At 41.3% G+C, this 25,129-nt stretch overlaps 1 protein-coding gene across 4 annotated transcripts in view; it reads left to right on the forward strand.

Annotated features, from left to right (window-relative positions):
* Positions 1-25,129, forward strand: part of MANBA (mannosidase beta) — a 110,904-nt gene that overhangs the window by 2,830 nt on the left and 82,945 nt on the right. For all 4 annotated transcript variants that reach the window (XR_014813315.1, XR_014813314.1, XM_003129294.7 and 1 more), the window contains exons 2-5: positions 7,680-7,774; positions 10,805-10,910; positions 11,737-11,907; positions 17,722-17,845. Coding sequence is in view for 2 of the 4 variants with exons in the window: in XM_003129294.7 (XP_003129342.4) it covers positions 7,680-7,774; positions 10,805-10,910; positions 11,737-11,907; positions 17,722-17,845 (496 nt within the window). In the remaining 2 variants the exon portion in view is untranslated. The remainder of the gene's footprint in view (positions 1-7,679; positions 7,775-10,804; positions 10,911-11,736; positions 11,908-17,721; positions 17,846-25,129) is intronic.

Here is a 25,129-nt window from a genome sequence, read left to right on the forward strand (position 1 = left end):
AGAAGAAGAATAAAGCAAGTTAAAGCAAGAGAGAGTGAAGGCTGTTTGGGAAAGATTCTGCTTTTAAAAAGCTGGGCAAAGATAGCCAGTTACATAAAGATCTTTTGGTAAGTTCAGTTTTAAGGAGAAGTGCATTTCTAGAAAAAAGAAAAAGAGAAAGGCAGTGGGGAGGGAAGGGTAAGGGAGAGGCTTGAGCTAGAATTCCAGGAATAGTGCGCAGGACAGTGTGGTGGTGGCCTGTGATCTGTGGCTGTGGACTGGTGATGACTTCAAAGTAGGCATCTAGGGCAAATCAATCATGGTTTTTAGGCCACAGGGAAACACTTTGGATTTTTTTTTTTTTTTTTTTGGTCGCCCTGCAGCATATGGAATTCCCAGAGCAGGGATCAGATCTGAGCCACAGTCTTGACCTAACTGGATTCTTTATCCTCGGAGTCAGGCCGGGCATCGAACCTGCATCCCAGAGTGCTCCCAAGATGCCATCGATCCCATTGAGCCACAGCAGGAACTCCAAAACACTTTGGATTTTATTTGGCAATGATGGGTTTTGAGCTTGGAGTTACATGATTAGCTGTATCTTTTCAGAGGGTCATACTAGCTGTCACGTGAAGACTACAGTGCATCAGAGTAGCAGCATCGAGACCAAGTAGGGAATCTTGGCAGGCAAGAGATGATTTCTGACTTGGACCAGGGTGGCAGGACCAAGGTGGCAACAGTGACATTGTGAGAGAGGTTGAGAACACATTTGAAATGGAGAACTAACGGGATTTGTACAGTTGAATTTGTTAATGGATCGAGTGTGTGCTGTGAGAGAAAGAGGATTTAAGGAAAACTTTTAGGATTATTTGGTCTGAGCAGTTGGTTAAATAGAATTCATATTAACTCAGAGGCTCTGTGGCCAGCCTTGAGTGTTTCATGGGTAACTGGTTGCTGTATAGAATCTAAACCTTAGGTGCCTGGAGAGCCTTTTGGGCTCCCTGCTAAAGATTCATGCATTCATTCAGCCTAGTATTATACCATGCGGTGAAACAGGCAACAGGAATTAAAAAGAAATGAGAAAAAAAAAAATTCAGTAAAAAAAAAAAAAAAAAAAAAAAAGGGAGTTCCCTCGTGGCGCAGTGGTTAACGAATCCAACTAGGAACCATGAGGTTGTGGGTTCGATCTCTGGCCTTGCTCAGTGGTGTGGGTTGCAGACTCAGCTCGGATCCTGCATTGCTGTGGCCCTGGCATAGGCTGGTGGCTACAGCTCCAATTGGACCCCTAGCCTGGGAACCTCCATATGCCACGGGAGCAGCCCAAGAAATGGCAAAAAGACAAAAAAAAAAAAAAAAAAAAAAAAAAAGAAAAAAAAATCAGTAAAAAAAAGAAATGAGTAAGGCAGTTCCTTTCATGGCTCAGCGGGAACGAATCTGACTAGCATCCATGAGGACGCAGGTTCGATCCCTGGCCTTGCTCAGTGGGTTGAGGAACTGGCATTGCTATAAGCTGTGCTGTAGGTCACAGACGTGGCTAAGATCTGGCGTTGCTGTGACTGTGGTGTAGGCCGGCAGCTACAGCTCAGATTCGACCGCTAGACTGGGAACCTCCATGTGCTGCAGGTACAGCCTCAAAAAAGCAAAAGACAAAAAAAAAAAAAAAAAAAAAAAAAAAAGAAAAAAAGGAGTAACACTCAGTTTCTATTTGTGGGTAGTCACATTCCAGTGAGGTAGAAAACCTAATTAGTAACTATACAGTATCCAAAGTGCTTAGATAAGAGGACACTGTGAGGAAAGTTCTCAGCTGTCCTGTGCAGTTCCTCAGGGGTGTGAGTTTGAAGAGCTTTTGTTAAAAAAAGATATTCTCTGTGTGGTAAAATTAGAAAACAGAGGTAAGTGAGACAAAAATGTGGAAATCTGACTTCCAGAGGTAACTGCTATTAAAAATTTAAAATATACCATTTCCATTCAGAACGTTTCTATGTATACACATTCACAGTAAGTATTTTACACACAGTTTAACAACTTTTTTAGGCTAAGTGTTTTGTGACAGTTTTATGTGGGTAAATATATTTCTACAAACCATGTTTAATGGCTCTTTTTTTATTCCATTGTATGCATTTGCCATCCTTTATAATCAATCACATTGTTGGATCATTTCTGATTCTACTTTTTAAAAAATTGTTCAGTGAATTTTATTACATTTATAATTGTACAGAGATCATCACAACCAAATTTTATAGCATTTCCATCCCAAACCCTCTCTGATGCTGCTTTTTTCTATCCTTTGATGAAACTCTTTTTAGCTAAATTTTAGCTAGTGTACATCCTTATTTTCTTAGATAAATTTTTAGAAGTGGAATTGCTGATTCAAAGGAGTGTGCAGTATAGCACAGAGAACTATACCCAATCTCTGGGAATAGACTATGATGGAAGATAGATAGATACAAGAAAAGGAATGCATGTATATGTGTGACTGGGTGACTTTGCTGTACAGAAGAAATTGGCACAGCTGTATTTTCATTAAACAAAGGGAAGAGCATGCAGTTTTTAGTCTTTTGCTAAATACGTCTAAGTTGTTCTTCATGAACGTCAGACCAGTGTTACACGCCCATCGCGATTTTGTCCCAGTGCTTATTTGATGTGCTAGATTTGTATATTTATCTTAAAAAACAAAAATAGAAGCAATTTACTTTATAGTGAGATTAAATACTTTATATATATATATATTAATTCATTAATTATTTTGTCGTTTTAGGGTCGCACCCACGACATATGGAGGTTCCCAGGCTAGGGGGTCTAATCGGAGCTGTAGCTGCCAGCCTACGCCAGAGCCACAGCAACAGCGGGATCCAAGCCGCATCTGTGACCTACACCACAGCTCACGGCAATGCCAGATCCTTAACCCACTGAGCGAAGCCAGGGATCAAACTTGTGTCCTCATGGATACTAATCAGATTCATTTCCACTGAGCCACAATAGGAACTCCCTATTTTTTATTTTTAAATTAAATTTAGCTTTTTTGGGCCATGCCTGCAGCCTGTGGAAGTTCCCAGGCCAGGGGTCGAAACCCTTGCCACAGCAGTAACCCAAGCCACATCAGTGACAATGCTGGAAGCTTAACCCACTGAACCACCAGGGAACTCCTGATATTCCTCTTTTAAATCTTACTCTTTGGTCAAATAAGGAGTTTCCTTAAACTGCAGTCCCTTTTCACCTAGAGCTGTGTTAGATGGGAAGCAAGATTTGCTAGTTTAAAGATTAGGGAAAAAATGATGTTTAAGGTCAACCAGAATGTTTTGACTTACTCATGAGCTTGGGATCACCCATACCTCTGCACCCTCTGAAAGGAGAATCAGAGCTGAAGCTCATACCTGACAGTGGAAAGACTGAGGTTTGGAGATCACAGCGTCTTCAGGATGCAATACATAAATACTCCTGTGCAGGGAGAGTAGCTTAGCTTCCCATGAAAAATTTTTTTCCTTCTTATAGTTCTCAGTATATAGAAAGTTATGGGCACGTGTGCATTTCTGAATTTTAAAGTCTAATAACTAAAAGAATGCCCATGCACCTGCTGTTCAGTTTATGAACCTGAAGTTACCTTGCCCATCTATCCCCATCACATGGCCAGCCTCCCTCTAAGGTAACCTCTACCCTGAACTATCATTCTCTTGCTTTTTGCAAGTTAAGTTTTTACCAAATATCTGTATATCTTAATTAATGTATTATTTAGTTTTGCCTCTTTTAGAATAATTTTTTTAATAGGGCCACACCTGCAGAATATGGAGGTTCCCAGGCTAGGGGCTCTGATCAGAGCTACAGCTGCCGTCCTACGCCACAGCCACAGCAACGCCAAATCTGAGGCGCATCCACAACCTACACCACAGCTTGTGGCAAGGCTGGATCCTTAACTCCCTGAACGAGGCCAGGGGTCGAACCTACAACTTCATGGTTCCTAGTTGGATTCGTTTCCACTGCGCCACAACGGAAACGCCGAATAAATGTTTTCTTAAACTTTATTTTTGTCTAAGTGTCCAAGAAAACATGATCTGTAAATCAAAGAGGGACAGAGACTTCCTTTTCTCCATTCCACTCCATTCGAAGTAATTGTATCTGGGATAGAATCAGCCATTGGACTGAAGAGGAATAGGGGCAATGGAAGAGCATAGCTGGTTGAGGAGTCTGTATATTTATAAGTAGAAGTAATTGATGAAGTTCAGAAACTTACAGAGAAAATGAGACTGAAATGTGATTTACATGGTCTGATGACACATAGCTTGTTGATGTACAGTACGTATGATAAGCATCAATTATAAATAACTAGTTCAGGCCCACGGAGCATGTTTATCTCTTGGTTTGCACTGGGCAGGTAGCACTGATGTTTTAATGACTGATGGCATTCATGACATTGATGGAAGTACTAGGTACTGAGTAGGCATAGGGACTCAGGAGTCAGATTTCCTGGGTCTGAATCAGTACTCCACCACTTAGTAGCCATTTGACTTTGAACCTTGGATTCTGGATAGGGCATGGTAATGATGATGATCCCGACCCCATGGGGGTCACAGTCAGCTGTTGTTATTTTCATTGTTGCGGCGGGTCATCTGGTATAAAAGTGTGGATAAATGTGGCGTGAGGCACTGCAGTACAGCTGAAAAAATGTGGGCTTTGGTGTCCGACTGAGTTCGTTTCATTCCTGGATGTGCTTTTGCTTTGTTGTTTGACCTCAGGAAAGTCACTTCACCTTTTGGAGTTTTAATTTCTTCCTCTCAAAAATGATACTGACTGTACATGTTTGTTATGAAGATAAGAATGAATGAGTGCCTATCCTGGAGGCTGATATAAAATATATAGTCAAAGGGATACTGTTACTGTCTTTAAGGCTCCTAGGTTTGCTTTACCAACTCAGTCACTTACTTGGGTCCTTAGTCATCAGATGTAATGCTGAGCTGCTTGAAATAGGACTCCGGATTTTAATATGAGCAAAGGGGATCAGACCACTCTGGAGCCAAATTACGTTGGTTGCTTAATATTTCCAATAGTTATTATAAATGTAAGCTGAGTCTCTGCAACTTTTATTTTAGGGAGGGTAAGGTATTTTCCTTTAGAGCAATTTTAAAAGATAGACTTTATTTTGGGGGAGCAGGTTTAGGTTCACTGAAAAATCAAATAGAAAAAACAGACAAAACAGACAGTTCCCATACATCCCTACCCAAACACAGCTGCCCCACTATTAACACCCCCCTCACACCAGAATAGTGTATTTGTTACCATTAGTGAACCGTGCAAGGACACATCTTTATCACCCAAAGTCGATAGTATACGTAACGGTTCACTCTTGGTGTTGTGCATTCTGCGGATTTTGACAAATAACATACAATGATATGCATCATTATAGTACCATTCAGAGTAGTTTCACTGCCCTAAACTCCTCTGTCCTTTCCTATTCACCCTTCTCTCCTCCTTAATCCCTGGCAACCACTGATCCTTTTACCGTCTCCATTTTTGCCTTTTCTAGACATAGTTGGAATCATATAGTATGTAGCCTTTTCAGATTGGCTTTTTTCAAGTAAGAAGAAATATTTAACTTTTTTTTTTTTTTGGTCTTTATTTTTAGGGCCGCACCCACAGCCTATGGAGGTTCCCAGGCTAGGGGTTGAATCTGAGCTATAACTGCTGGCCTACACCACAGCCACAGCAACGAGGGATCTGAGCCACATCTGCGACCTACACACATCGCAGCTCACGGCAACGCCAGATCCTTAACCCACTGAGCAGGGCCAGGGATCAAACCCGAGGTGTCCTCATGGATCCTAGTCGGGTTTGTTAACCACTGAGCCACGATGGGACTCCCAGAAATACTTAACTTCTAAATTGCATTTGTCTAGAAAAAAATTTATCTGAGAAGATTATTCTCTGGAGCTCGATATGCAGCATGCTGTAAGGAGCCAGGAGATAGAAGGAGGCTCATGCCCCACAAGCCAGATCATCTGCCAGCCCTGAGGCTTACCAGGTTGACATGTTGCAACTGTGTTCGCCTTCACACCTTTCGTCTCATGATATTTTTAACTGTACTGGAGTAAGTCCATAGTGTAGAGTTATAAATAGGGCTGGGTGGGGACACATGAGCAGCCAATAATTAGGTGCGTCTTCAAAGCTGTGTCCTTAAATATTTACTCCATGCTAGTTCATTGCGGAGGCCGAGTCTCGTGTGTGGGGGAAGAGAAGGGAAGGAAGCAAGTGAGGTGGACCTGGGGCATCTCATTTAGCAGAATAAAACCTCACCATTAACCAGACCTTAAAAGTCAGTTGGTGATAATTGGTTATTATTGAATATCATCGACCACTCCCACCCTTGATATCTTACCAAAATATTTCTTTGTAAGGAGCAGTTTCTGGCTGATACTTTTCTTTCCATCTTGATACATACCCAGGCATGTTGTAAGGCCTCTTACAGATTTGTTTCTGGGCAACCTAGCTTGGTCAGCCCTTACCTTTTTGGATTTGGACAAAGTTGACTTTCCCCTCTCCACCTGGATTCCTGGGGAAATCAGCCTTACCCCGCCCCAGTTGGAGGGAAGAAGCCCTCTGAGCCTGCACTATGCCCCTCTTTGGAGCTGTGGTGGTGTTCACAGATGAACTGCAAGCTTCACTTACCAATTTCTGTTCTGCCTTCTGCCCCGGAGCCCTCATCTGGGAGGTAAAGGGTAGAAAAAGGTCAGGAGAAGAAAGACGTAAGGATTATGGAAGGGAGGACTTGGGTCTGGACGCTCAGATGGAACAGGATCAGTGAGCCCTCAGGCCAGTCATCCCAGGCAGAGGTTGGTAGAGGGCCGGATGTTATTTTCGCTTTCATGGTCATTTGCTCTCTGTCGGGTCTACTCGGCTCTGCTCTTGTAACGTGAAGGCTGCCATATTTAATTTGTAAAGGAAGGGACGTGGCTGTGTTCCCACAAAACTTTTTTTATTGACCCATGTCCATCCTTAGCTTACTGGCCATACAGAAACAGGTAGTGAGTACACTAGGCCTGTGGGTTGTACTATGCCAACCTGGTCTAGGATAATATAGGAAACCCGAAGTTGTTAAGTTTGACAAAGTATCTGTGCTGAGATCCCTTTTGTGCTCACTTAGTAAAGCTGAGTGAAAAATGACCTTATTAATGCTCAGAAGTCCAAGGAGTGGGAGTTTTGCTGACCTTTGGGCAGTAGAGAAGCAGCCTTCCCCCAGAGGCCAGTTGGGATAGTGGCGGGAAACACAAAGCAAGAACCATAGGGCCGTGAGACAGGGCTGTAGGCCCTCAGAAGTTCTTCCATTTTCTGCTGATAGCGTTCAGATTCTGTGTTTGGTTTTCACAGGGGAAACCAATCTTCATTTCCACACATGCTCTTTGATAATGCACCTAATAGTTATTTCTCAGGGCACTTTCCTTTCAGCTGTTGTGTTGGGCTTTTTTTTTTTTTTTTTTTTCCCATTTAAACGTATTTTTAGTGTTTTCAGTGTGTGAATGCCATGTTAACTTTGAAAGATAACAGTCTCTTAAACAGATGGAGCATTAGCCTTAAGGCTGGGATGTGCTGGCATATGAAATGCTTGCACTCCTAAGCCAAGATTTCATTAACTTTTAGGTAATAGCTATCATTAATAATTTATTTCATATTTATTTATTTTGACATATTTAGTCATCTGTATTTTTTATCAACAGGATCCTTACTACAGATTTAATGACCTTAAGTACAGATGGATCACCTTGGATAACTGGACCTATAGCAAAAAATTTGAAATACCTTTTGACATTAGGTGCGTATGGGTGTATATATCTGTATTTCTATTTATATCTATCTATTCATTTATTATTATTATTTGAACTTTTCTTTTTTTTTCTGTCTGCAGTAATCTTGTGTTTAGGTTGCATATCAGAATCTCGTTAGACTAAAGCCATACTATAAAGTGAATATGTGATTTATGTTTTGATTTGTATATGAAGATGGTGCCACTGATCATCAGTCATGAAATTATGCCTATTCAGTCATTATTCCACTTCCATGGATTATAATGGAGTCACCTAGATCTAGTCAGTTCTCTTCACTTCCTTCTCCTGCCCTCCCAGTAATCCATAGAGTGTATATATTTAATACATTACCACGTAGGAGCAGAGATGTGTCATTTGTTTGGTATGATGTTAACCAACCACTGAAACTATGGTATTGGTTTTATGAGGCCATGAGGAAAAACATCATATAGTTTTCAGTAATGTTCTGTGTATCAGAATGTAATCCAATTATATCTATCACCATTAATACTAAATTAAAAAAATCCATCTGTCCCTTTAATATGACTTGTTTGGGGTAATTATTTACTAGCTTCTTAAATGAGAAATACAGCCAGAATATAGTGCTCAATATCATGGAGTTACTGTGTTCTAGGCTCTTATTTTCAGAGAGTAACTTAAAATATCTCCAATAGGAGAGTCCTCTTTCACCTTGAACTCAGCCTATCCTAAATTTAATCAATTGACTTTCCCACTTAAAACCTACTTTATAGTCTAACAGCCTCATCATTTCTCTTAATGTAATGCCATCTTCTCAGTCTCCCATGCCTGATGGGTTTTTGGCCCATCATATCTTTTCTTCATCTCCCTATATTCAGTCTGTTTCTGGGTCTTGTTAATTTTTGCCTATCTTTTCTCTCTCTCTCTCTCTCTCTTTTTTTTTTTTTGTCTTTTTTTAGGGCTGCACCTGCAGCACATGGAAGTTCTCAGGCTAGGGGTTGAATCAGGGATGCAGCTGCCTGCCTATGCCACAGCCACAGCAACTCAAGATCTGAGCCGCTTCTGCAACCTACACCACAGCTCACAGCAACGCCAGATCCTTAACCCACTGAGTGAGGTTGGGGTTGAACCTGTGTCTCCATGGATACTAGTTGGGTTCGTTATTACTGAGCCACGACGGGAACTCCTGCCTATCATTTCTCTTGATTCAGCCCCTTTCTCCTCATTTCCAAGTTTCTACCTTTGCCTAGGCCTTTACTAGTGAGTATCTGAAATAGGCCTCTGCTGCCTAATTAGATTTCTTGCTTCATCTTTTTATTCTCTGGTCTCTCATATAGAGAAACATTAGATTTATCTTGCCCAAATTTTGATTTTACCATGATGTTCTTATTCAAGAATGATGGTGTCTTCCTTTTGATTGGCAAATCGAGTTTCATCTGCTTTGCTTGCCTGTGAAAATGCTGCTTACTGTTGCCAATCATGTGCTACTTCCTGCATCCCTTTCCCCCCCACTGCTCTACCAGCCCCAGGCAACCACTCATTTATTTTGTATCTCTGTGGATTTGATTCTTCTGGAAATCTCAAAGAAATGGAATTAGGGAGTTCTCTTGTGGCGCAGCAGGTTAAGGATCTGGCGTTGTCACTGCAGCAGCTCAGGTCACTGCTGTGGCTTGGGTTTGATCCCTGGCCTGGAACTTCTGCATGCTGCAGATGTGGCCAAAAAAGGAATTAAAAAAAAAAAAAAGGACTGGCTTCTTTCACTTAGCGTAATGTTTTTAGGTTGTCCGTGTTGTCATGTTCACCAGTACTTCTTTTTTGTTGTTGTTGTCGTTGCTGAATGCTATTTTATTGTATGGATATGCCACATTTTATTTAGTTTGTTCTTTTTAAAACTTTTTTCCTTCTTTAAGTCTTTCCTTATGACTTAAATTCTGATAGCACTTGTAGTCTGTCTGATGAGACTATACTACAAAGTAGAAGTGATGGAAAGCTTTCTCTTTGTTTCCTGTGGTTTTGGTTTGAGTGCTAACCAGATTGCAGATTTCTAAAATTCAGAGACTATTTTAGTTCCCTGTAAGGCTGAAAAGAGTACTGGGCACATATTTACTCATAGGTACTTGTTAGTTGGTTAATGTGTTTCTCAGTGTCAAATAAATGTAATAATTTGTGAAAGCATTTCGTGTCTGTTATTTAATTTTTTTTTTTTTTTTTTTTGTCTTTTTGCCTTTTCTAGGGCCACTTCCCACGGCATGTGGAGGTTCCCAGGCTAGGGGTCTAATCGGAGCTGTAGCCACTGGCCTACACCACAGCCACAGCAACGTGAGATGCAAGCCATGTCTGTGACCTATACCACAGTTCAGGGCAACGCCAGATCCTTAACCCACTGAGCGAGGCCAGGGGTCGAACCCGCAACCTCATGGTTCCTAGTTGGGTTTGTTAACCACTGCACCACAATGGGACCTCCTAATGTGGTTTTTATAAGAACTTTGTGACGTTCTAGAAAAAAGTCAATGTATGGAAATTAGAAGTCATGCTCATGATTTTATAGTGACTGAAATATTGTGAAGAAAGATAAATTGGATCACTCAACGTAAAAATGTATTAAGCCAATACTTTCAAAAATTTCATTGAAAACTGCTTTTTTAAGAATGTATGTTTTGGAGTTCCTGCTGTGGCTCTGTGAGGTAAGAACCTGACAGTGTTCATGAGGATGCAGGTTTGATCCCTGGCCTCACTCAGTGGGTTAAGGATCCTGCATTGCTGCAAGCTGTGGTGTAGGTCTCAGATGTGGCTCAGATCCGGTGTTGCTGTGGCTGTGATGTAGGTTGGCAGCCGCAGCTCTGATTCAGCCCCTAGCCCGGGAACTTTTACATGCTGCAGGTGGGGCCACTGGAAAAAAAAAAAAAAAGAGTGTTATGTTTTCTGTGAAATATTTATTTCTTTCATTCTTAACTAAAAAAAAAAAAAAAAAAAAAAAGACTGGTTATCTGGGTTAATGTTTTATGCATCTTTTAAAATTTTTTCTTCTTTTTTTTTTTTTTTTTTTTTTTTTTTTTTAGCAAATGGCAACAAGTCAATTTGGTTTTTGAGGGTATTGATACAGTTGCAAATGTCCTGCTCAATAATGTTTCTGTTGGCAAAATGGACAACATGTTCAGGAGATATGTAAGTACACAGCGACATTAGGTTGAAAAGAATCATTTATATGTGTTTATGTTCATCATTATCATGAGTAGAGAAAGGTAATTACATAATTGCCCATGTAGGCAGGTAGAAGCCTTTTGATATGCTGGGTAAGTTACTTTATTTGTCAGTTGCCACGTTTGTAGAATGATGAAGACACTCCAACTCTATGGAGTTATTGTGAAGATTTAATGAGCTAATTATATAAAATGATTGGTATTGTTTTTGGCACGTGGGAACTGTTTGGCAGATACTGTTCCTTTCTCTGTTATTGGGTAATCCAGAGTTTCATGGGAAATGACAGTTGACAAACCATTTTAAAAATGTTCCTTCCTTTCTGGAACCGTTATTAACTTGAGACTGTATTCTGATCTCTCTTTCCTTTCAAGGGTAGACTTTTGAAAACAAAAATAACTTATGACTTAGAAATACATGCTATGCCTACCAGAAGGTCAGGTTATCACGAAGTGTCTAGGAAATCCTTGGCAACTCAGAGCCATATGTAAGTAGCCAGAACAGACATTCCATGACTAAAGATAGTCTCCGCTTGCTCTTTTTGCCTATGACCATCATCTGTCAGTAAAAATAGAAGCAGAAAACCTAGAAATCTACGGTTCAGTAGGAGATTGTGCTCAGGTATAACTAAACATCGGCAACTAAGTTATACTATTTTGGAGAAGTGCTTTTTCCTGCAAAAAGGCTAAACGTAAAGACTGCAGTTGTTTTATGCATCTTTCATACATTCTGCGTATATCCAAACCTTTACACATGAGGCGACGTCTACATTTGTTCTTTCCGTTTAATTCAGAGCTTTGATATTACACACGTGATCAAAGCCGTGAACTTCATTGAGCTGCATTTCCAGTCAGCGGTGTTATACGCGAGAAACAGGAGTGAAGCTCACACTTGCTATGAGGTGCCCCCCAAATGCCCTCCACCTGTGCAGAAGGGCGAATGCCATGTCAACTTCATTCGCAAGGTAAACTGTCTCACAGTGGAGGGGTTTGGCCTTGGGGGTGGGATGATGGTATGTGAAATGCTTGTTTGAAGACTCCAACTGTATTTCAGAAGTTGGGCATCTCTTTCCTGACGTCTTAGTGGGATTTAAAAATTGGGAGTTCCCTGTGGCTCAGAAGATTAAGGATGTGGCACTGTCACTGCTGTGGCTCCGGTTACAGCTGGTTTGTGAGTTGGATCCCTGGCCTGGGAACTTGCTCATGACACAGGTGTAGCCAAAAAAACTGGAAACGAAAACCAAAAGTTGTGTGAATTTTTGTGGAGAATCTATCCTTCTAGGTTTCCTTCTTGAGACGTGCTTCAGAACTCAGGTAACATTGGAAGAAGAAGAAAAATAGGTGACTGATAATATACCTTTACATTTTTTTTTAAAGTGGCACTTAGGTTTATCAAACTTTTCACCAGACTGTAAAGTCCATATTTATGAGTAATTTTTTTCCCCTCTTTTTAGGGCTGTACTGGTGGCATATGGAAGTTCCCAGGCTAGGGGTCAAATCAGAGCTACAGTTGCTGGCCTACACCACAGTCACAGCAACGCCAGATCTGAGCTGCATCTGAGACCTACAGCACAGCTCATGGCAATGCTGGATCCTTAATCCACTGAGCAAGGCCAGAGATCGAACCCACAACCTCATGGTTCCTAGTTGGATTCATTTCTGCTGCGCCACCATGGGAACTCCCATATTTATGAGTAATTCTTTTTATTAGGAAGCCTTCTGCAACCATTAATATATCTGCTGATATAGGTGATATTTTATTGCGAGGTTCTCATAAAAATTTTTATTTCAGGATTTTTAAAAATGATTTTTATTTTTTCCATTATAGTTGGTTTATAGTGTTCTATCAGTTTTCTACTCTACAGCAAAGTGACCCAGTCACACACACACACACATACATATATATACATTCTTTTTCTCACATTAGCCTCCATCATGCTCCATCACAAGTCACTAGATATAGTTCCCTGTGCTGTACAGCAGGATCTCATTGCTTATTCACTCCAAATGCAATAGTTTGCATCTATTAACCCCAGACTCCCAGTCCATCCCACTCCCTCCTCCGGTTCTCATAAAATCTGATGAAAGATAGCAAAACCCACAACTGATATTTTTCTTTGAGTCTGATCTCAGTCTAGATGACTTGGATTTATTCTAATGCATGGCTGAATTAATATATTATGTGACACTTAGTTTTTTATTTTATTTTAATTTAAAAAATTTTAATTGTGGTAAAATACACAAAACACAATTTATCATCTTTTAACTATTTTAAACGTACAGGTCAGTAGTATTAAATGTAGTCACATTGTTGTGAACCCAGTCTGCAGAACTTTTTCTTCTTACAAAACTGAAACTCTATACCCATTAAAAAGCAACTCCCCACATTTCCTGACTCTCAGCCCCGGGCAACGGCCATTTTTTTTCTGTTTCTTTGAATTTGACTCCTTTAGATACTCATAGGAGTAGAATCATACAGTACTTGTCTTTTAGTTCACTTAGTATAATGTACTCAAGGTTCATCCATGTTGTAACACGTCAGAATTTCCTTCTTTTGTAAGGCTGGATAATATTCCATTTTATGGGCACACCACAGGCCCCTAAAGCTGAGTATGTCCAGTACTGCACTTGGGATCTAACCCTGATCCTAGCTCCATGTCTCGCTGAATGGAATACCATCCACCACAGTTGTTCAAGCCAGAAATCTCAGTTATTTTTGATTCCTCGGTCTCTCTCTCTTTTTAATAAGATCCTAAACTCCTTTAGATGATGTGGGTGTTACCCTTTCAGTAGTTCCTGAATCTACTCATGCCCCTTTTCTACTACCATTCTTGGCTTCAATCTGTCATCCTTTCTTTCTTTCTTTCTCTCTCTCTCTCCTTCCTTCCTTCCTTGTCTTTTTAGGTCCACACCTGCAGCACATGGAGGTTCCCGGACTAGAAGTCGAATTGGAGCTGTAGCGCCTGGCCTACATCACAGCCACAGCAACATGGGATCCAAGCTGCACCTGCGACCTACACCACAGCTCATGGCAACATCAGATCCTTAACCCACTGAGCGAGGCCAGGGATTAAACTTGCATCCTCATGGATACTAGCCAAGTTCATTTCTACTGAGCCATGACGAGAACTTCTATCATCATTTCTTGCATCAGATATTGCCCTGGCCACCTAACTGGTACCCTACGGCCTCATTTGCCTTCCTCCAATTAATTTGCCAAGAAGCAGCCAGAATGTTCCTTTTAGACAAAAAAATCATCACAGCACCCCCTCCTTAAAACTCTTCAATAGTTTCTCATTGCCTTTATTTTTATTTTATTTTATTTTTGCTTTTTAGGGCTGCACCCAAGGCATGTGGAGGTTCCCAGGCTAGGAGTGTAATTGGAGCTACAGCTGCTAGCCTGCGCCACAGCCACAGCAATGCCAGATCTGAGCCTCACCTGCCACCTACACCACAGGTCACAGCAACACTGGATCCTTAAACCACTGAGTGAGGCTAGGGATCAAACCCACAACCTCATGGTTCCTAGTCGAATACGTTTCTGCTGCACCACGACAGGAACCCCTCTCATTGCTTTTAGGGTGAAGTCCAAAGTTCTTAGCTCAGCCCTGCCCATGCCTACTGCTTCAGTTTTCCACCCATCTTTTCCCATTGTTCTCTCTTCATTTCCTGGAATGCATCATATTCTCTTGCACCTTGATAACTTTGTACATAACCTTCTGACAGGGTGCTTTCACTTCCCTGTCCTCTAACCCCACTGGACAAGTGTTACTCACCTTTCAAATCTCCCTATAACTCACTGTTATTCAGGGAAACCTGTTTTGACACCCCTTCTCCCCCCCATTATATGTTCCCTGTCTGTGTGCTTTGAATTTGTGACTGTTTTTTCAGTATCTGAATTTCTTGCCATGCTGTGAGCACTTTAAGCAGAAGAACTGTTTCTGTCTTGTGCATTGATATACTCCCAACAGGAAAAATAGAAAGCACTTCACAGATATTTTTAAATAAGTAAAAGCTTTTATTTGGAGAGGCTGTGTAAATGAGAGTGACTTGTAGCCCTTGCTGGGGAGAAAAAAATCAGCTTTATAAAATGTTGACTATTTTGCCTTCCTCATTCTCCCTATCCTTAATAAAGGAATTATTTATCTGAATTTTATTTTATTTATTTATTTATTTTGTCTTTTTGCCTTTTCTTGAGCCACTCCCGCGGCATATGGAGGTTCCCAGTCTAGGTGTCAAATCCAAGCTGTAGCCACTGGCCTACACCAGAGCCACAGCAACGCGGGATCTGAGCTGGGTCTGCGACCTACACCACAGCTCCGCTACCTACACCATAGCTCACGGCAACGCTGGATCCTTAAACCACCAAGCAAGGCCAGGGACCGAACCCGCAACCTCATGGCTCCTAATCGGATTCGTTAACCACTGTGCCACGACGGGAACTCCATATATCTGAATTTTAAACTCTTCAGGAGTTCCCCTTGTGGCTCAATGGGTTAAGAACCTGACATAGCATCTGTGAGGATGTAGTTTGACCCCTGGCCTCACTCAGTGGGTTAAGGAGCCGGTGTTGCCAAAAGCTGTGGTGTAGGTCACAGATGTGGGTCACATTTGGTGTTGCTGAGGCTGCGGTGTAGGCCTAAGCCACAGCTCTGATTCGACTCCTAGCCTGGGAACTTCCATATGCTACAAGTGTGGCCAAAAAAATAAAAATAAAAATAAAAATAAAAAATAAATACTCTTCATAAATACCCCCACGTTGGTTTTCATTCTGAACATGAGAATCTGGTTTTTAAGTGGTGAATTTATACAGATGTGGATACTCTGAAGTGATTTTAATTCTTTCTTTTTCTCTGTAGTGGAAACTAAGTTATCTCTGTTTTAGACACTTAGAAAGCCTAGGAAATAATAAATGAGAACAGTTTGGCTAAATCCTCAGGCTCTATTCTACATAAGCTCTATTCACAAAGATCTTTTTTTGTTTTTGTTTTTGTTTTAATGGCCACATCCATGGCACATGGAAGTTCCAGGGCCAGAAACTGCATCCGAGCCACCCTTGCAATCTACACAGCAGTTTCAGCAATGCTGGATCCTTTTAACCTACTGTGTCGGGGCTGGGGATAGAACCTGTGCTTCTGCAGAGACCCAAGCCACTGCAGTTGGATTCTTAACTCACTGAACCCCAGTGGAAACTCTATGAAGATCTTCCTCTGGTGTTTGTTCTTTTCTAAAAGTTAAACTTATAAGCCTTATACATTTTAAGGTATAAAGTTAATTATAAAATTAATTGTGTTTTGAAAATATTTTTTTTCTTTTAAGAAGTAGAAATTAGAAAAATTCTGCTTGAAAGGGATTTATTTTTAGGGAACCATTTCCTACTTTTGAATTTGAACCTTTGTAAATTAATATAGAAATTGAGTGTCTGAAAGGAGAGACAGGTAATCAGGCTGAATAAGATCGGGTAGGGTGTCTGCCCTGGCCACCTGAGTCGGTGTCTGAATTTTGAACTGATTGTTTTTGGGCTGTAAGTTCAGAAACCAGGGCTTCTGAATTCATACTGGAGGAAATAGGAGTTGGCAAGTCTTAAACTTGATTATAAATATCTTTATCTTTCAATAGGTTTCCTCTTTCTTCATAGTTATTAAAATTTAATGGTAGGTTCAGAGATATTTTGGCGAAGTTTAAAAAGTAAATATTGTGTTGCTTCAGTGTAATATGCTTTTGAAGAATAAATGTATATAACTAGATTTTATAGTCTTAGAGCACTTATGCCAAATTTGACGACCTTGCCTAGGTTGGTAGACGAGTTATTGTCTTAGCTGTCTATTGCTGTGTAACAATTATGCCCAAACCTATCAGCTTAAAATAACATTTATTATTACAGTTTCTGTCCATCAGGAATGCAGGTGTGGCTTAGCTGGGAACCTCTGGCTCAAGGTCACTCATGAAGTTACTGTCAAGCTGTGGACCAGGCTGTGGTCATCTTAAGGCTGAGTGAAGCCTCACCCCTGTGATTATTGGCAGGCCTCATGTGGGCCTCTCCACAGAGCTGCCTCATTGCATCTCATCTGCCAAGACAGCTTCCCCCTTGGCCAGTCGGGAGTTGAGAGAGCCCCCCAAGCAGAAGGTGCAGCACTTCTAATTTTGGAAGTGCTCTCAATGCTGCCTTATTCTACTGGCCAGAAGTGCTTCACTGGGTCCAATCCATGCTCCAGGGAAGGCGATTACACAAGAGCGTGAATATCAGGCAGAGATTATGGGTCGTTTTAGATGCTGTGTATGGGACACACACACCCACTCTTATAGACTTCATCATGCACCCCTCGCATGTGTCCTGACCCTCTGTTTCGTCAAAATGCCACCCCATTTGGAGATGAGGTCTTTAGAGAGGTAATGAAGTTGAATGAGACCATTGGGGTTGGTCTGCATCCAATGTGACCGATGTCTTTGTAAGAAGAGGGTATTTGGACCACAGAGGGAGACGCTAGGGATGCGCGTGTGTGCTCAGAAAGTGCTATGGGAGGACACAGCGAGAGAGCAGCCATCTGCAAGCTCAGGAAACCAAACCTGCCAACACCTTGATCTTGGACTTCACAGCCTCCAGAACTGAGAAAATTAATTTGTACTGTTTAAGCCCCCCCAGCTTTTGCTATTTTGTTATAGCATCCCTAGCAAACTAATATACACATATATATTATTTTAAAAGAAAAGGTTTTTCATAATATTTAGCTTCATGTTAATCAAAATCTATCTTCTTTTTTTTCCCCTTGAAATTGCAGGAGCAGTGTTCCTTTAGTTGGGACTGGGGGCCTTCCTTTCCTACCCAGGGCATCTGGAAAGATGTTAGAATTGAAGCCTACAATATATGTCATCTGGACTACTTCACGTTTTCCCCTGTATATGGTAAGCTAAGAGATGTGAGTGCTTGTTTTTCATTTTTTGAGCCTCCTCTGTGTTAGAAAACCTGGGTTGATCATTTGAATGCATAGATACATAGTTGGCCCCTGAACAGCATGGTTTGAACTGCATGGGTTCACTTATACACAGAACTTTTTCAATCAACACTACAGCGTTATGAGATCCAAGGTCTGTTGAATCCTAGGATTTGAAACTGCAGATATGGAGGGCTGACTATGGGACCTGAGGGTGGGTGGATTTTGGTAACCCCAGCGGTCCTGAAGCCAATCCCCTGTGGATACTAATTATACTTTTCAGATATTTATTGTAAAGAAGTTTATGGCACATTAAATTGACAAATGTGAAAAATATATACACACTGATTTGTCATGAAAATTTACTATATAAAGCAGGTAAGTAGGTAGGTAGCTACTTTTTAATGTATTCTAGAAAGTGAAAAAATGAGAGAAAGAAAGAAAGAGGGAATGAGGGAGGAAGGAAGGAAGGAAGGAAACTAGCACCTCTGAGTTTTCCCAAGTTAGGTATTCTTTCTTAAAAGAATTGGGGCTGATGGCTTATATTCCTTTTTCTGTCTCTGTAATAGTCACTTTCAGAACTTCATGGTGCTGAGTCCTTGGTTTGCTCAAGTCACTGGGCTGACTCTCTGTCACTGCACATTTTCTCCTCTGAAGGCTGTGACACACCAGCCTTGTTAAGAGTTGAAAATAAGACGTTTCCTTGCGGCACAGTGGGTTAAGGATCTGATGGTGGCACAGTTGTGGTGTAGGTCTCAGATGCCCTGTGGGTTCCACCTCTGGCCTGGGAACTTCCACACACTGCAGGTGCAGCCAAAAAAAAAAAAAAAAAAAAAAAAGAGTTGAACATCAACTGGAAGGCAAAACAAAGCATTAAAGAAACTCTCATAAGGTAAAGAGTACTACTTCTTCAGGTGAAAGGGGCATGGAAGAAAACTTCAACATTTCACAGATGTCAATGGATTAGTTAAAAGTGGGTCAAATGTTTGTTGTGGTCTTTGCCCAGCACTGCGTGTGTTTGGCATAGAAAAGAAATAGAATGCGTTTACTCATCCTTGCACGTGGGTTGGGGTGGGGAGGGGAGGTATAAAAAATTACCAAACCAAACCGGATTGTCATAGTCTTTGGGGTGGGAGCTCCAGTAGTTCAGAATATCAAAGATCAAAAGGTTTGAGCAGTTAGGGAAATCAGGGTGAAGGGGAGGCAAGTGGGATTTTAAATGGTAGCTCAGTCCAGTTACCTGCAGCCAAACAAGAGGAAATCTCTAATCAAGTATGTGGTGTGTCTGCACAAAAGTCCTGTTATCTTTAGGGCCTTGGTGACCCTAGCTTGCTGTTAGGTGGAGCCAAATCTATGTTTTCTAAGGCAGAAGACAAAAGCAAATCAGGGAGTTCCTGTTGTGGCTCAGCAGTTACGAATCCGACTAGTATCCATGAGGGTGTGGGTTCTGATCCCTGGCCTTGCTCAGTGGGTTAAGGATCTGGCATTGCAGTGAGCTGTGGTGTAGGTCACAGACTGGCTTGAATCCTGTGTTGCTGTGGCTCTGGCGTAGGCCGGTGGCTACAGCTCTGATTTGACCCCTAGCCTGGGAACCTCCATATGCTGTGAAAAAGCACATCAGAGGCGGAGGTTTAAATGTTAAAAAGCCATTGGAAGATATACGGTAAATTGCATATAAAAATGTGGCTGTTTAGAATTTTCTGATTTAGTGCCTCTCAAACTGTTCTTCAGAGTCTCAACTCGGGCTGCGCTTTGCTATTAAAATCAAATAATGGCTCACTCTCTCCCATCCCCATTTGCAGTTTTTCTCAGGTATATGTAGTAAAATCTACTGTAAGAAAGGGTCTGAAGTTTTGAGGTTTAATCAGTGTTTTAGGTGGTTAGCAAAAAAGTGCTATGTGTCCCAGGTATCCTGCTATCTGACAAAATTTGAATAACACTGCCCTAGTTTAATTTAAAATTTTGAATATGAAACTAAACATTTCTTCCAGGATATGAGTCATTAGGGTTCATTTTATTAGCCATTAGTGACTAGTTGAATTTTATTTCAATTAAATCCATTTAAGTGATGCTTAAAATTTATTTAGTTTTTATTTTTTTTTAAAGTTTTATTAAAGTGTAGTTAATTTACAGGGTTGTGATAATTTCTGCTGTACAGCAAAGTGATTAAGCTATACATGTGCACATATCCATTTGCGTTCAGATTCTTTTCCCACATAGATCATCAGGCAATATTGGGTAGAGGTCTCTGTGCTATACGGCAGGTCCCTGTTGGCCAGTCATTCCATACACCTCAGTGTGCATAGGCCAGTCCCAGATCCCCAGTCCATCCCTCCCCTCCCCCCACCTGTCCCCTTTGGTAACCATAAGTTTTTCAGTCTGTTTCTGTTCTGCAGCTAAGTTCATTTGTATCTTTTTTTTAGATTCCACATAGCAGTGCAATGTTTGTCTCTCACTGTCTAACTTCACTTAGTATGATACTTTTTAGGTCTGTCCATGTTGTCGCAAATGCCATTATTTCATTCTTTTTTATGCCTATGTAAACATATTCGGTCCAAATATATAATAAGTCTGTTGTGATGAAACACTGCATTGTGTGATCTTCTGGTACCACAGTTAGTAAGAAATAGTATAGAGATGTTTTTCAACCTGTAAATCTTCCTCTTGAGCTGAGGTGAGCTATGGATCTTTGACCTCTGTTGGGCCACTTCCAATCCTCAGAGATGCTGCCTTTCCCAGCCCTTATCCAAATTTATTTGCTGCCACAGCCTAAAGCACCCCCCCCCTCATTTTCTGAGTTGGAGGAGGGGGTCTATCTAGGAGCTGGCCTGCCCAACAGAGGCCTGTATTGAAGGCCATTGCTGCCCTTTGCTAATAGCTTAATGCAGAGAATATAATACTCCAATGTAAGAAAGCTTCACCAGTCTTGCTTAGAGCCTTGTTAGATGAGTATTTTTTTGTTTGTTTTAGTTTGTTTTTTATTAAAGTATAGTCGATTTACAATGTACGATTTCTGCTGTACAGCAAAGTGATTCACCTATACATACGTATACATTCTTTTTCATATTCTTTTCCATTATGCTTTATCACAGGATACTGAATATAGTTCCCTGTGCCATTCAGTAGGACCTTATTGTTTACCCACTCTATATATAATAGTTTGCATCTGCTAACCTAAACTCCCACTGCATCCCTGCCCTGTCCCCTTAGCAACCACAAGTCTGTTCTCTATGTGCATTCATATTTTAATGCAAACAATTATTCATTTTTTTGCATTCTTTTTTTTTTTTGTCTTTTTGTCTTTTGTTGTTGTTGTTGTTGTTGCTATTTCTTGGGCCGCTCCCGCGGCATATGGAGGTTCCCAGGCTAGGGGTTGAATCGGAGCTGTAGCCACCGGCCTACGCCAGAGCCACAGCAACGCGGGATCCGAGCCGCATCTGCAACCTACACCACAGCTCACAGCAACGCCGGATAGTTAACCCACTGAGCAAGGGCAGGGACCGAACCCGCAACCTCATGGTTCCTAGTCAGATTCGTTAACCACTGCACCACGACGGGAACTCCCTTTGCATTCATTTTTGATCACTTTTTCATTCATCTTCAAATTATGTTACTGTAAAATGGCAGTATTCACCCTTGAAAATATATTTATAGATAGGTAGGTTGCTTGAATAATCTACTCTGACTATCTGTCTTGTTGTATAAATTGATTTTTTTTCTCTAGAACTTACCAATTTATCCTTGTTTTGGGGGGATTTTGCCTTGTGTCTGTCTTTTCTTGATTTCATCTTTGAGGACTTTTGTCCTGCAGAGTAGGCAAGGAGATCTTGCCGCTTGGTAAAGGAGAAGACAGCTGTTGTAACTAACTGTGTGCCTGTTCCTGGCTAATGCAAGCTGTTAGCTCTTTGAAAAGCAGCTACTGAAGTCTGTCCTCTAATTCTCACAGGAGCCCTGGAAAATATCCTCCGTTTAAATGTAAACCTTCTGTGGCTTGGTCATTTCAGCTTGTTGTCCTTACTGTTCCTTTGAATACCCAAGATTACCTCTTCATTGCAGTCTTGCATCTGCTATGAAAGATGCAAGAAGAAGCAGGCAGACAGAAGGAGGACTTGGGAGGAGCTCAGCAGGGTGAAGCTAATCAAGGCAGCTGTCTCGGAATAGCTTCCCCACCCAGTGAGATGGAGCAGCTTTTCCATCTTATATAAGTGATCTACCAACATGTGCATGTCTGTTCTACGCTGACCTGAGTATCTTCCCTGTCCCTGCTCGTTCTCCCCTGCCCCCCAATGCCATGCTGTGCTCTTTTTTTCTGTCTGTCCCCATGGCATATGGAAGTTCCCAGGGCCAGGGATTGAACCTGTGCCTATGCAGAGACAACGCTGGATCCTTAACCTGCTGCACCACAGGGAGAACTCCAGCCATCCTGTATTTTTAACTGTAACCTTTGGGTGTATTTTGTTTCTTTAAGTAGATTTAACATCTTTGGTCTTTGGGGTGGGAGTATAATTTATAGGGCCTGTCAAGATTCACAGATAGTAATTATTCAAGAAATATATTTCCACTGTTTGGCAGAAATGCTCATATAACTGTTGTCATGCCCTTGTCAGGTTGTTTAGGTTACAAAGATGGTATTTTGACACATGGAGGAACTGTGGCACCAAGTAATTATGTAATTAATGGAGAATCAGATACATTCTTTAGGTTTGTAGATTTCAGGTTTTTTTTTCTTTCTTTTTTTACAAAGACCCTCATAATAAGAGGCTAATGTTTTATTGTTAGAGTCCTTTGAAATGCTTTGTCTCACATTACATTATATTTGGACTTAGGACTTGGAAGGGCAAAAAGCACTTTTGCTTTTGGTCTTCCTCATTGTTCATATATAAATTTCAATCAATGTGTGCCTGTTAGTGTCTTTCTTTTTGATAGGCACCCCTGTGAGACATGCATGGAAGACCAAGAGTCCTGGAGTCAGGGAACCTGGACCTTTGTCCTGCCCACTTGGCTGGGCAGCTTTGAGCTGGGTTCTGCAGTCAGAACCTCAGAAACCTCATCTACAAAGTGTAGAAGATCAACAAATTTCTCTTGGCTCCATTATTCCGTGGTTCTTTCCTCGTGTTTGTAAATTATAGCAGTCATTATTATGCAACCTAGTGAGGGTGTAAGTTTGGAAGAACCCAGTCTTTCTAGAAGCTCAATATGTGACTAAATGTAATTACAGTTGGTTAAAGCAAGGCTTAAGGTGTGGTTTGAGAGTCTTTCTGGTAATGATGGATATGCTTCAATTAATGTAACTCAGCCATCTTCTTATTTTTCTACTTCCATATCTTCTTATACTTTTTTCCCTCTTAGACAACTGAATAATGCTGTTTCCTTTTATTTCCTGTCCACATCTTGGCAAAAAAGTGGACTGAATATGAATATAAAAGGAGCTTGCATATTTTAGTGGGTTTTAAAATTTAATGTATACATATTGGAGTTGACCTGAAGATTGTTTGCATGAAGAAGCAACACACATTCATCTGAGCTGTGTAGCTGGTTATCCTTTTTACAAATTCCCATCTAAGTCAGACTCATGGGGTTGGTTGGTTTGGTTTTTTTTTTTTTTAATCAAAACTTTTTTTTGTCTTTTTAGGGCCACACCTGAGGCATATGGAGATTCCCAGGCTAGGGGCTGAATCAGAGCTGCAGGTGCCCGCCTACAACACAGCCACAGCAACACCAGATCCGAGCCGTGTCTGCAACCTACACCTCAACTCTCGGCAACGCTGGATCCTTAATCTGCTGAGTGAGGCCAGGGATTGAACCTTCGTCCTCATGGATACTAGTCAGATTTGTTTTCCACTGAGCCACGACAGGAACTCCTGGTTGGTTTGTTTTTAAAGAAACCTCACTGAACTGGCTTTGGAAGAATCTGAAGATGAACTGGTGGCCAAACCACATCCTTTGCCATCCCCTGGGTTGCCTGCCTGGTTGAGGTTATATGGACCAAACTGTAGACTGTAGTAGTGTCTTCTGCAGCGAGCAGGACATCAGCTGGACATGGCTGAGTCTCCAAGCTGGGAAGGCTTCAAGTTGTAGGGAGAGCCGGTTGACCTTGCCTGCTCACCCCGTTTTGATACTGAGCTCCTGTCCTGTTTGAGCCCAGAGTTGATTAGTCAGGGTGAGGAAGGATGCAAAACTTGATGTAATATGGAGGGAGACCTGGGAGGGACTTTTGGGTCGTTTAGTAATCTTTCTTCTCTCCTATCCCATCCTTTCTTTTTTGCTTTTTTAGGGCCACATGTGAGGCATATGGAAGTTCCCAGGTTAGGGGTCGAATTGGAGCTGCAACTGCTGGCCTATACCACAGCCACAGCAGTGCAGGATCTGAGCTGCGTCTGTGACTTACACCACAGCTCACATAACGCTGGATCCTTAATCTGCTGAGTGAGGCCAGGGATCAAACCCTCATCCTCGGTTCCTTACTGCTGAGCCACAGTGGGAACTCCATTTTGTCCATTTTTGAAATGATCTTGCATTCCACTTTAGGCAAGCTGAGGGTGATAGGTATTCTTTAGGAAAGGCTATATTCTAGAAATGAGTCTTAATTTAGAAGAGGGAGCTCTCCTTAACTAAAAATAGGATTGTGTGTCTTAAAATTAGCAAGTGAAAAGAAGTGACCAGGTGATACCAGGAAAATTATTATTTAAGAATCTAAATGTGCTTTGTGAACCGAAACTACTGAAATTCTCCATGGTTTCTGGAAGGAAGGGTAATACTCCATGTGGAAGAAGAAGAGAGGGCTAAATATGTTGGTATATTGCATTTGGTAATGACATGATAGCTTATAAATCTTCATAGGGGTTTTTAATCCCTCACCCTTAATTTTTAAATTTAGTGGCATCCAAGGGAGTTCACAGGATGAGCTCCAGAGGGGTGCCAATTTCCTTTAGAACTTTCCATGTTAGAAGTAGTAGAAACTGGGGAATTTTGCCAATAACCTTTAGGAATGACACTGTTTATCTTCCTGCTGGAGGCCCTTACAAACTGCTGATTCTCTGCTGAAGAGGAAGCGGCAGGAAACAGCATAGGTACTTGCTTGAACTTGGTGGTTATTGGTTGGTAGTAGAATCCCAGAAGGCTGAAGGAAAACCTTCAAGTGGAAATTAAAGTGAATTTCAAATCAGTGTAGAGAAGGACTTTCCGAAGGTCAAGGTTAGCGAAGAGGGAGGCAGAGTTTTTTTGTCATTACAGATAGTAAAGAAAGGTTAGAATG

This window comes from Sus scrofa, chromosome 8, assembly GCF_054392235.1.
Source record: "Sus scrofa isolate SSC_HxYL_T2T_F1_AM1 chromosome 8, Sscrofa_HxYL_maternal_Yorkshire_Landrace_v2.0, whole genome shotgun sequence".
In the NCBI taxonomy this organism is placed as follows: domain Eukaryota; kingdom Metazoa; phylum Chordata; class Mammalia; order Artiodactyla; family Suidae; genus Sus; species Sus scrofa.